This window comes from Tenrec ecaudatus, chromosome 11 (assembly GCF_050624435.1).
Source record: "Tenrec ecaudatus isolate mTenEca1 chromosome 11, mTenEca1.hap1, whole genome shotgun sequence".
Taxonomy (NCBI): Eukaryota; Metazoa; Chordata; class Mammalia; order Afrosoricida; family Tenrecidae; genus Tenrec; species Tenrec ecaudatus.
Window position 1 is genome coordinate 106,469,722 of NC_134540.1, and position 12,824 is coordinate 106,482,545.

General features: G+C 51.1%; 1 protein-coding gene across 1 annotated transcript in view; it reads left to right on the plus strand.

The window, feature by feature from the left end:
• Window positions 1–12,824, plus strand: part of STK24 (serine/threonine kinase 24) — a 130,565-nt gene that overhangs the window by 105,653 nt on the left and 12,088 nt on the right. The window contains exons 4-6 of the mRNA XM_075563475.1: window positions 7,962–8,070; window positions 8,364–8,521; window positions 11,147–11,332. Of these exons, the coding sequence (XP_075419590.1) occupies window positions 7,962–8,070; window positions 8,364–8,521; window positions 11,147–11,332 (453 nt within the window). The remainder of the gene's footprint in view (window positions 1–7,961; window positions 8,071–8,363; window positions 8,522–11,146; window positions 11,333–12,824) is intronic.

A 12,824-nucleotide genomic window follows, 5' to 3' on the forward strand; every position in this document is an offset into this window, starting at 1 on the left:
AACTGATGGCCCTCAGGGTGGATGCCTGTGAGCATCTGACCCCCCCCAACACCCCCACCCCCACCCCACACAGAACCTGTAAGGTCTCTCTCTCTGGGCTAGATTCCAACCTCTGTCCTTGGCTCCACGCGAGAAAGAATTCACACGGAAGCCGGGCTCGTGATCCAAGTGAATTTAATGAGAGTTAAAAGAAGCTTCAGGTTTTACGCGACACCCATAGGATTCCTTTTGACCTTGCGGCCTGGCAGAGACTGCTCAGGGTCATACAAGGATCTCTCTCCCAAGTTTTCCTCCCACAAAGACGACCAGACAAGCCCCTCTCCCTGTCGGTTCCTGCCTTTTCAAGGATTCCCGGGGGAGGCGTTGTGAACGACCTGCCATTGGCTGAATTGCAATCACCTGGCTCAGGTGGGCTGATCCAGGTTTAACGCCCATCCGTGCCCACTGGCGGGAAAATCCAGGCCTTTGGCCTATGCTGGCTCTCCTGGGCATGCGCCAATGGACATCCCAGGCCCTAGGCTAAGCTACCTAACAAACCCACACAGTCGTTCATTACCACTTGACATCACATTTCTGCTGAGGGCAGGCTGGCAGCTAAATCAATGGAATCAGCCCTCCGTTCGTGGCGAGGCGGGCTTCTGATGAGTGGTGATTTCCAAGACAGCGCAGCCTATCATTTTCGTGTCGGAGGCGGTACTGGCGTGATAGATAGCTGTCAGGGTGGGGGTTGGAGTTTGGGGTTCACACAGTTACTGTGAAGACTGCAGGAAGCCTGGGTTTTCGCCGCTATGATCTGCACATTGATTCTTTTTTAAAAAAATATTTTTTTACACATTGATTCTTGAAGGAAAGACATGACTTGAATTAAAATGGTTTCTCTTTTCTCCCCCCCCCCCACCATGTGTCTCTTTCATAATGATTGATAGTTTTTTAGAAGGTGTATCTATAAACCTGTATGTATCCCTGAAAGGCCTTTTAGGTTGCTGACCCAGTTCAGAAAGTTGCATGCTTCTACAGACTCTAAAAGCAGTTGGTCAAGATGGTATTTAAACAAAACATTTCCGGGACCATATTTACACCAAAATGGTAGATATATGATAGCCATTGGGGAAAAGAGCTTATGTAAATTTTATGACTCGCTTTTGGTTCCTCTCTGTAAATCTGCACGTTACACAAAGAGCTTTTCTTGCATTTTAAATTTTTGTGGGACTTGCTGCAGGGATGCAGAAAACCACCCTCCTGCCACAGAATTAGATGTACTATTCTCTTAAATGAATTTTATTTGGTGGCGTACATAAAATTGTCAGCGGAGACGCTTATCCAACATGGAGTCCTTCAGAGAGGGCCCAAGTCTATTCATTCTTAATGCCATAATGATTTCATTTGATTGGGTAATAAATGTCTTTGGCTCTTTGAGTCGTTTTAATCTCTGAAATTTAGACTCATGGTTAGAAGGCAGGGTTGAGCTCCCCGCTGTTTTTTAATCACGTGTGAGGGTCCTGAAAGTAGCCATCCATCGTCTACCCAATTCGTTCTTTCATTCCTTGAGGAGCCCTGGTGGTGAAGTGGCCACGTGCTGGACTGTGATCCTCAAGGTCAGCAGTTTGAAACCACCAGCCACTCCCGGAGAAAGATGGGGCTTTGTACTTCCATAAAGCATTTCAGGCTCAAAATCTCACAGGTGCAGTTCTGCCCTGTCCCATGGGATCACTGTGAGTTGGCACCGACTCAGTGGCAGTGAGTTTGGCTTTTTGCTCTTCATTCCTTTGAGATGTCCCGAATCACGTCATTTTAGTGAAGAAACTTCGAGGGCAGATGCACCAACTAAGAAATAGCAGAGCTGAGCTTCAAACCTTCTTTTGTCCGGGTACAACCAAAGCCCGTGCCCTTCCTGGGCCTTACTCGGTTTTTCTCCGTCTTATATCTCATTTGTGTGGGTCTTCCTCCCGCCGCTCAAAAGAGAAAGACACTCTTGGGGCTGCTTGCATTAATTTTTAGTGTCGAAAACCATTAGAATTATTTTAAGAGGCTCTAAGGAGCCCTGGTGGCACTGTGGGTTACATGTTGGGCTTCTAATCTCAAGGTTGGCGGTTCAAAGTCAGCAGCCATGGCACAGGAGAAAGGTGAGGCAGCGGTCCTCACCCTAACGGTCATTATGAGTTGGAATTGACTCAAGAGCAGTAGGTTTGATTTGGTGGTATTTCTGAACAATTTTTGTATGCCCCCAAATATTGTCTTATATAAAGATTTGCTACCTTTATTGGAATATTCTTGAGATAAATTTTTTTAAAATCTGGTTTTCAAAGAATTTCATCAAATGTTAATGAGGAAGAGGTGAGAAGGCCCATGTCCATGAAACAGTGACCTGTTGATCTCACTGCAGTCAAGGCCTCTGCCTTGTCCCCATGTGTGAAGATCTTACAGGCTCTGTTACTGTCTTACCGTCCAGATCCACATTATCTCTTCACACACGCAGACCTGTCTCATGAACGTTATCAGGAAGACTGAAGCTAAGCCCCCTGTGGGCTGGTCCACTCGGCTTCTAGGTCCTACACAGGTTCTCCAAGAGCGCAAGTCTTTTTAGAGTAGAAATTTCGTCTTCCCCCCCGGGGGCCACCGATGGGTTTGAACTGCTGACTGTGGTTTCTTCAGGATGGCGATCTTTGTAGTCCCTCCCTCCCAGCCTCCTTCCCCATTAGCCACAAACGTGTCTTTTGTATAACTTGAATGACAGTGCACATGCTGCTGTATGTTTTGCCTTTTAAACATTGCACATTTTGGTTATCCGGTCTTTTTATGTCAGCCTTGAGAAGGCGTTCCATTCTTCTTGTTGTGTTGAGATAGAAGGGATCTACCTGCTTCCACCCGGTATCGCTGCTTCAGCGTGTCAGTCAGTGTAGCCTGTGTTTTATCTTTGCAGTAATCTCTCGGTTGCCATCGCCTGTAGTATGTCAGGGTGTGATAGTCTGGGTAGACTAGAGAAACAAATTCATGGATACATGTGTATAAGAAAGAGATTTATATACAAGAGCAATTGAACTTTGAGAAAATATCCCAGTCCAGTCCAAGGCCATAAGTCTGATATTAGCCCATATGGCCAATGCCAATCTATAAAGTCCTCCTCAGACTCACGAAACACATGCAATGAAACCAAATGCAGGACAATCACAAGCCAGTGGGTAGGAAGTCTCTGGGTCCAGTGGCGTTGTAAGCATCTCAGCGCTGGCAGGGGTCTCTCTGTGGCTTCTCCGGCTTCCGAGGTCTGGTTGCGTCCATGTGGTTTGTCTTCTGCCATGTCTCCCAGGGACTTGTAGAGAGAGAGAAGTGTCTTCCACCTCGAAGGAGCAAGTACCAGATTTCCAGAATTCTCAGAAGGCCATGCCCACAGAAGTCTCATTGGCTATCTCCATAGCGACAGCCTAGACTCCACCCCCTATGCTCTTAATCCTTAAATTGACACCAGATTAGGTGACTAGCACACATGGTTGAAGCATACATGTTATGTAACAAAATTTTTTTGGGGGGGGTCACCTACTGAGTCATTGCCATGTGTTGTCCCAGCCATCAGGGATATAACCCCCAACGCCCACCAAACTCACTGCCGTGGAGTCAATGCTGACTCATACAGGACCCTGCATAGCAGTTGACAAGCAGAAGCAAAGTCCCACTCTCAGGGAGCTATGTCCCTGTTGGGCGACGGAAGTCAGTTACATAGTGTGACCAAGGGCACACGGGAAATTAATGGGGAGGAGGGCCGGACATTGGAGAGGGATTAGCAGTCAGACTGTGAGACGAAAAGGATTTCAGCAGATTGGAGAATCCGTCAGTATTTATTGCAAGAGGATTGCTTCTGAGGTTGTGTCTAAGGTCTTAGAAACAACCGTGGACCCTAATTAAGGAGGTATGCTTTATACAAAGACAAACTGACCTGTCTTGGAAGAAGTGTGGCCAGAGTGCTCACTAGAGGCAAGGCTGGAGAGACTTTGTCTCACAGACTTGGGACATATTGTCAGGAGAGACCAGCCCTGGAGAAGGACACCCTGTCTTTGGTAATGGAGAGGGCCGGCGAAGGAGGGAAGGACCCCAGTGAGGTGGACAGACAGACAGCGTGGCTGCAGCAGTGGGCTCAGGCACAGGAACAATTGTGAGGACGGCGCAGGATTGGGCATTGTGTTGTGCATAAGGTCGCTGTGGGTTGGAACGGACTCCACGACACTCAAATAGCAGCAGCTATATAAACTGGCCACACAATCAGGCAGAAAGGTGTGACAGGCTTAAATGTGAATCTTCAGCTGACTTTTTTAAAGAATGGTGTGTTCAACCTGCTGTCCTAGACGCTCTGTCATTGAGTTGGGGCTGACTCATAGCAGCACAGAGCTGCACCCTACGGTCCCCAAGGCTGAGAATTTTCAGAGTTCTAGATGGCCTCGTTCTCCCACAGAGAAACTGGTGGGCTTGAACAACTGACCTTTTGGTTAGCAGCCCAATACTTAACCCTTGCTGCTATGGTGGCCCGCGAATAGTCTTTCAAGTAAAGATAATTATTCTCTTCCAGGCCATCAGGGAGCTGGCTGCTGAGGTGACTGGTCCTGCCGCCCATGGCCGTTGCTCCCACATGATCTTCCGTCATTGTCCCTCTCAGCTGCCAGGGTGCACAGCCTATGCCAGCAAGGGGCACGTGGGTCCCTCGGTTCATTTATGGGCAAGAACTAAGCCGCGTGGCCGCCTCTTGCTATTGCAGAGGCAGCAGAGTGTCTCTTCTGGAGGCATGGCCACATGCCCGACTGCCTGGGTGACAGGGGAGCTGGAAGCCAGTCACAGGTAGAGGGAGCCGCACTTTTACTTGGCTTCATTCTTATGGCCCCTTGGAAGATTTCCCTGTCCTCACTGACGGTGGCTGCGATGACTGTGGAGAAGAGCCTGACTCGTGGAACTCAGTTCAGCTGGCCCTATCTGTTCAGAGGAGCTCTGTGGTGTAGAGAGCAACTAAATTCTTTTTTTAATCATTGCAGAATTCTTTTCCTAGTGAGAGTTGACACCAGGAAGGACCATCCTTGGTGACAGTAGGCGTTGACTCCGGAGCCCTGGGGAGACAGTGGGTTATTTGTTTGAAGCCACCAGCCTCTCCTCGGTGGAGAAAGGAGACTTGCTGCTCCTGGAAAGACAGACGGGCTGCCGTGGGACCCAGAGGGCAGCCCGCCCGCCCTGAAGTCTTGGAGTAGATGACGCCATTGAGTGTTTGGAAGGGGTCCATCCAGTCTTTTCCAAACAAGGGCGGATTTACACAGCACGGAAGGGCAAGTCACACGGGGGTGAGCTGGGCCTGTAAATCAGTGCTGAGGCCAGGTAGGAAAGGGCGTCCCTGTGCATCTATTAATCCCAGCTCCTCCTTATCCAGGGGATTTGATGAGAGCCTGAGAGGGAGGGCGGGGGGTGAGCCCAAATCCAGCCCCATACATATCACCCGTGATCTGCTTGGCGGGGAGGCTTGCTAGAGGAGAGTGGGCCGGGCCAGCATGCCGGTTCTGAATGAGTCCTTTCTTCTGGTCCTGTGGATGGAAGAGCAGACCTCTGGCAAGGCTGTCCTCCCTTTCCGCAGTCCTTAGAGACGCGTGCTCCCTCTTCGTGACTATTTAAAGCTACGTTCGGGGCCCTTGGGCACTGAGTGGAGACCAGGTTCCTTAGCATGGCGGGACCGTGCAGACCGTGTGCTTTGGACCGGAGCTGTCGGTCTGTTCTGCAGTCAGATTCCATGGCCACATCCATTCGGGGAAAGTGGGTTCCTGGCAACAGAGGGCGCCACGCTGTCTTCGTCGGAGGTAGTTCACTGGGTAACTTAATGTAGACTTTGGGGTAAATGCCTGGAGGGCAGGCTGCCTCATAGTTTGACTTCGGTGATCATGAGACAAGGTCGGCAAATGCTGCCACACGCGTCTTCTGAGCCAGGCACTCCTGGTGCCTGTACAGTTAGGTCACGGCACAATTCGCCCACAACCTGAGCACGTGGCGCAGACACCCAGCGTGGGGGTGAAAGTCAGTTTTCAGTTACTTGGTTCATTATTGGTTCGTTAGGGAATCTGAGGTCCGGTCTGCTGGCATAAGTTATGTAAGTATTGGCCTTGATTTAGCGCATTGCTCTTTGAGTGGTGGTGGGAGAGTCAGACTCGAACCGAGTGCTTTAACTCGATTCCCCTCCCCCCAAGTGGAGCCGCGCTGACACAGCTTCCTGTGAGAGCCGGTGCTCAAGTATCCCTGCAAAACCGGGAGGCGTTTCTCAAACTGACTGCAGCGTGGTGCAGCTGTGTGTCTGCACGCGTCCCCCCCCACGTCTGCTCATGCCAGAGGCCGTGCTCTGGCGCCCTGACCCTTCCGGAAGCATCCTGCACTCTGGTGCTCCCACGGCGGGCATCACTGTCTTCGGTTTGGGCCCCTCACGGGGCTCACAATGTGCTCCTTTGTAATGTTCTTTGGGTTTGGGGTCAGAGGCTATCTGGAGGGGCAGGGTGGGTGCTACAGGGGATGGAATAAGGTTTCCCCATGCCGTTCCCATGGGACAGCCCTCGCCGCCTTGGAAGAATGCGCAGCTGCATTGATCAGGATGGAGAACACTTCTCCCCAGAGTGGCTCTCCAGTAACATTGTGATCATCCTGTATCCTTTGAGAAGTCCAATCGCCGTAGCTTTCTGAGTTGATCATGGAGGCCACTGGTTTAGTTGGTTCTTCTGAAGGTACCCCAAGTCTGAACTCAAAACCGAACTCACTGTCCAGGTGAGCCCTGCTCATAGTGACCCCATAAGACGGAGTGGAACTGAACTGCCCTGTGGGTTTCCAAGGTTGTAAATCTGAAGGACAGAGAGCCTCCCTCATCTTTCTCCCAAGGCGCAGGTTTGAACCTCTGACCTTGTGGTTAGCCCACCATGTAACACACGATGTCGCCGGGGCTCTTAGATAAGCCGTAAGACAAGTGTATTCCTGAGAGGCCTCGTCTCCAGCCATCCTCTGGTCACAGACGGGTTTAAGCACGTTTTGTTTGTAATAAACCCACATATGCATCCCTGGAATTCTGCTCACAGCCCATTTTGACCCATTCTCCAGTTCATACAATGAGGGCTATGAAGAATCAATACCGAGAGGAATCATTTACATTGAGTTTCTCAAAATAAGAATTTCCAGAGACAATTGCTACCACAGCATTGTGGTAAAATGAATCGTGAAACTATGGGCAGGGGGTGGTCTTCAAGTGCAGAATTCTGAAATTATGGGGCAAGGAGAGTTGGGGAAAGTAGTAGTTTCCATGGTGCTGCCAACTCCTTTTTTTTTTTAACCCAGCCGTCTCACTGGTCACCGTGAGGCGCTTCATGAAAGGTAACCCAGTGCATTAGGAGAGAGCAAGGCTTACCCGCTGGCACTCTCGCTTCTGGGCCTCACATGTCTTCCACTCAGCAAACCTGGCTGGCCTCCACCTGGCGGAGATCTGAAGGGTAGCCCTCCCCAGTCAGCGCAGGCCCCAGGCCAAGGTCACCCTCCCTGGGCTTTCTCGTTTCCAAATTAGACATACTTTGACCCTTAGCCAATCAGGCTGTTAGTTTGTTAAACAAAACAAGAATGAGCTCGTTGCCGTGAAGTAGATGCCTACTCACAGCGACCCTGTAGGGCAGAGCAGAACTTCCCGTGTGGGCTCACAAGTTCCCGGGAGGAGTCGAAAGCCCCGTCTTCCTGCGAGGAGTGGCTAGTGGTTTGCAGTGGCGGACCTTGCAGTTCACAGCCCCACACGTGCCACGAGGGCTCCTGTGGGTTAGGGCTCATTCAGTCTGTTCATGGTGGAGCAAGGGTCTCTCTTGGAATGCAGATGTTTTTAGATGGTCTTCCTCATTAATATGGTTATTGTCTCTGTGTCGCTTTACATTTCAAATCATAAAATCGACATTCAAATCACTTGCCTTTGTTTGTTTCCTCCATAGTTAGAACCAGGCCCTTTAGATGAAACCCAGATTGCCACTATACTGAGAGAAATATTGAAAGGACTGGATTATTTGCATTCGGAGAAGAAAATTCATAGAGACATTAAAGGTAAGAAATCGTGATTTTATTCCTTTACGATACCTAGGCCAGGTAGGAACTTGCTGTCGTGCAGGTACTTGCTGTATGTCTCCTGGGCCCCTGTCTTGCCAGCGGTTGCAGTGTCTTTGACGTACCTACATGGGGGTTGCTTTGGGAATCGGCGGAGGGTCTCTATGGCGAGCACTGCACTTCATGCTCGTAAGAATGAGTAAGAATTGGGCACACTCCCCAAATGGCCCCACATCCGGAAGGAAACACAGTCGACGGACGGTGTCAGGAGGCATCTGTGGGTTGTCTTGCAGCTGCCAACGTCCTGCTTTCTGAGCACGGCGAGGTGAAGCTGGCTGATTTTGGCGTGGCCGGCCAGTTGACGGATACCCAGATCAAGCGGAATACCTTTGTGGGCACCCCGTTCTGGATGGCACCGGAAGTCATTAAACAGTCAGCCTACGACTCAAAGGTAAGCAAGGCCCCAGTGCCTTTTGCTCTGCAACCGTAGAGCGCTTTCCTAGCAAAGTACCTTTGAGTAGATCAGAGCGGTCATTCTCCGCTGTCAGTTAGAAGTAGGGTTGTTGTTGGCTTTCCTGTATCATTTACTATTAATTGAGGTTTGGGGCTTCAAACACATACTGTTAGGTGATGGTGGGCGGGCAGCCTGAGTGAGGGGGACCTCAGCGAAGGGGGCGATGGGCCAGCTTGGCCCTGCTGAGTGATCGTCACAGGGACACGTCGGCGTGGAGGCACCTGGAGAAGTGTCCTCTGGGAAGCTGCAGGTTGTGAGTGGGCGGTGGTGCGAGCCCCAGGGGTTGGCGTGAGCGAGAAGAGGGCCTGGGTAGAATGCCTTAAGGGAGAGGGAAAAAGGATATCAGAATAGAGTCTTCAAAATTTTAAGAGCAGAATTGGGAAAGAATAGCATGTTTAATGCTGTAGATTCTTCACATCGTATTATTTTCAGTTTTCAACACCATATTCCCAGAGGTTTTCTTAATCCAAATGAAGGGAAAATGCAACTCCTTGTTTCCAGCCACATGTCTCATTTTGGGTTCTCCTAAGTTTCCCCTGTCTCTTTCCCCCTAGTTGCCTTTCCGCTTTCTTGTTGCTATTGTTTGTCGTGTTGTTGCGGTTGTGAGTTGCCATCCTGGTGGTTCCGACCCAGTGGCGACCTTAAGCACAACAGAAGGAAACCTTGCCCTGGCCGGCGCCATCCTCATTGCTGTTCGCCCGAGCGCACGGTCACCCCCACTGTGGCCGCCCATCCTGTCCAGGGCCTTCCCCTGTCTTTGCTGACCCGCCGCTGCCGCGCAGGACGGCCCTTGCAGGGGCTGCTCTCCCGACACGTGTCCAGGGGCACGCTGGCGCTGTGTCTTCTGAGACACATCCGTTGGTTCTTTCAGCAGTGCGTGGCACTTTAGGGTTCTTCGCCTGCACCACAATTCAAACATCGAGTCTCCTGTGAGGCGATGGACAGGGCTTGTTGGGCCGGTGAAAGAGAAAAGGCTTAGTAGTCGGTCAATTCCAGGGTCTCTTTGCCTCCTGTGTCACTGACTTAGCCTCTGTTTCTCGAACACTTAGACCCCGACCCGGTCCGTTCCCCAAAGCCTGTGCAGCAGTCAGACCTCTGGCCCCCAGCGGTGGCTGGTCTAGCTGGACAGCTAACCCAGATGCGCTCTGTGCCCAAACCGCTGCTTCCCGCGAAGTGAAATCCTCCACAATACACGGTAGAGCTCCCACCTTTGAAGCACAGTACGTGAGTTGTAGGATGCTTTTCCGTGGAACCTGTAGTCAGCCGTGTGAGCCACGGAGGCGGCAACTGCAGGGGTGTCTGGCGCCTCACACGCGTGTGCTGGGACCTGGCCATCTGGCAGTTGAATTGCCACGATCACGGCCTTTGTAGCCCCTGATGAGTCAGGGACTCGAGGTTCCCGCCCTCCCCGAGCACACAGAGCCAGCGTCTCGCTTACCGTCTTCTCTGTGTGACACGGTGTACTCATTGCAACGGATGGCTAGGCCACCGTGGCGTCTCCAAGCCGCAGTGACCCCTGCCTAACAGAAGCAAGCACCGCTGGCCCAGCATGAGCCACCACCACAGCCTGCTGCTGCCACCCACTGTTGCAGCCACTGCGTTTGGGTCTCGATTCAGATTAACCAACCGTTGAGAAATTTTCACCACTGACCTGTTACTCACTGCAGGAATTACTGTTCCTCAGGTGTGAGTGGAGATGCTCACGGGGAAATGTTATGGCATCTGTTTACTTTAGAGCATGCTAGGCCCAGCTACTACTAGCTACTGAAAGCATGTGGTGGGCCTGTGGAGTTTCAGTATGAAGTGTTCTCAGCGGTGCCGTAGTGCACTCGACATACGTGTGCGTGTTTCAGTTCCAGGCACCGTGTAAGGCTCCGGCACAACAGCCCTAGCTCATTTGACAAATGCAGGACACTGGGGCGGGGAGGTTAGGTATTTAGTCTCAAGCCATGTGACCAGTGAGTTGTAGCGCTTGCATCGAGACCCAGCTGAGACTCGGGTATCCACCACCCTTAGAGCTTCGTGGAATGCATTGCCTGATGGGACGACTTGCAAACCTATCTCCAGTCCCCAGCCACCTCCCTGGCCATCTCCTATATGGGCCCTGGGGCTCCAGGGACTTCATAACGAACACCCTGTAATATAGAAAGCAAAACGAAATAATTGACTTACCTTTTCTCCAATAAACATCCATTTGGAAATTATAGTTTCTCTTCTCCATTATTGATGGAAAATCAGTTTCTTTCTCAAAACCCGGACCTTGCAGTACATTGAGTTGCGGTTACTTGTAATTCAGGCACGTTGCCTCCTGGTGAGTGTGTGCGTATGAGGCGCGGAGCTGTGCTCCCCGGGCTGTCCCAGCCGTGACCTTCAGGAAGCTGGACGCTGGCCTGCCTTCGGAGGCCCTCGAGTGTGTTTGAACAGCCAGGTGTCGGGCGCGCTCAACTACGTGGGTCACCAGGGAAGCAGTCCATTGAAATGTTGTGCCTTTTCCTCGCCCTCTGAGAAGTGTGCTGTATGCATTACTGCCCAGGGACTCTAAAGTTGCTTTTGTCGTTGCAGGCAGACATCTGGTCACTGGGCATCACAGCTATAGAACTCGCTAAAGGGGAGCCACCGCATTCTGAGCTGCATCCCATGAAGGTTTTATTCCTCATCCCAAAGAACAACCCGCCAACGCTGGAAGGGAGCTACAGTAAACCCCTCAAAGAGTTCGTGGAGGCCTGTCTGAACAAGGAGCCGAGCTTCGTGAGTATGCTGCTCCTGGGGAGGGCGGCGCTCGGTAACAGTGGTGGCACAGGTTCAGTCAGCCAGGACTTGCCCCTGCAATGGTGTTGAACACAAGCGCAGGAAAGCATTCTGTCACCGAGCCTTTGGGGGCACTCGACATGGCCCTTACTGGGAGAGGAAGTTTCCCTCTGCAGCCCAGTGGATTCCTTGCCACGGGAGTGGCGCTGGGGGTGCGGAGCCCTTTCATTTGGTTGATGGCTGCCCCAAGAGGTTCTTGTGTGTCTAACAGAAACTCCAATGTGCTCTTTGTCCCTTGAGAGAATCTTGGAAAAAAATGCAGACTCACTGCCATCTAGTCAATGTGGGCTCCTAGAAATCTATCGGCACAGGGTAGAGCTGCCCTAGGGGGGTTCTGCAGAGACTGTGACTCGTTAGGGGAGTGAAGTGCCTTGCCTTTCTCCAGAGGAGCAGCTGGTGGTTTTGAACTGCTGGTGATGCAAATCGCAGCCCCGCTCCTAAGCGCCGTGTCACCTTTGCTCCTGTTGAGGGAATTGAAACTGAGAAAGGGCACACCTTGTCACAGGACTCCAGGGGAGTTCAGCCACTGCCGTGAACATGCTTCCACGTGGCCAGAGGGCCCTCACGGCACTGCTGTTGCTGTTGACAAATCCATTCCTGGAATTTGCACCTTTTCTTGGATGAGTCTGCCCAGGTCTGTGCATTCCTGGAATCAGTTGCATTTTCTTAGGGTCTGGAATAGTTCACCAGAAGCTAAAACTCTATCTAGATAAACTTGGATTTAGACATGCAGGTTTATAAAATCTGAAGCGTACTGGTATTTCCAGTTCTGGTGGTCTTCCTTTTAAGGAGCATGCTCTTTCCGTGTGCTCAGTGGGTGATTCTCTTTCTTGCCTTTATCAGTTGTCTTTATGATGATCCCATCCCCTGGCTCGCTCACCTCCAAGCTTGTTTTTAGTGTTACTTTTTAGATAGGGTCAATAACCTGCTTCATTTCCTTCAGTACCTTTTCTAGTCACGCCTCATTGAGCGTGACCCTATTCTCTGTCATCTAGGTGAATCCGTGAATTTTCATTGTTTTAAAGTCGGGCCAGGCAATAAAGTTGTACACCGATTTTCGTAATGGGAAAGCCAGAAAAATTGGCTAGACCTCTCTGTAAAGTGAATGTTGGCAATTTCTCGCTGGCATGTGTTGGGAAAGGAAAAAAGGCAAAAATAAACAAAAAGGTATTTAACCTTATTTTCCTCCCCTCAAATTAATCCCCCTTCTTCTGCGTCACGGCTGGCAGTGCCGGGTAGCAGTCACCAGTCTCGTGTCACTTTTCCTCCAGCGGCGTGCTCCCTCGGCCATTTGCCGTGTTGGCCTCTTGCGTGTGGCCCCATGGGGCTCCCTGCCTCGCATCTTCAGCTCTCACCCTAAAACGGTGGTCTCTTTACAAGCCCGTGGCTTTCTAATATGATGCTGGCCTCTTAAAGAGACTGAAGGGAGGCA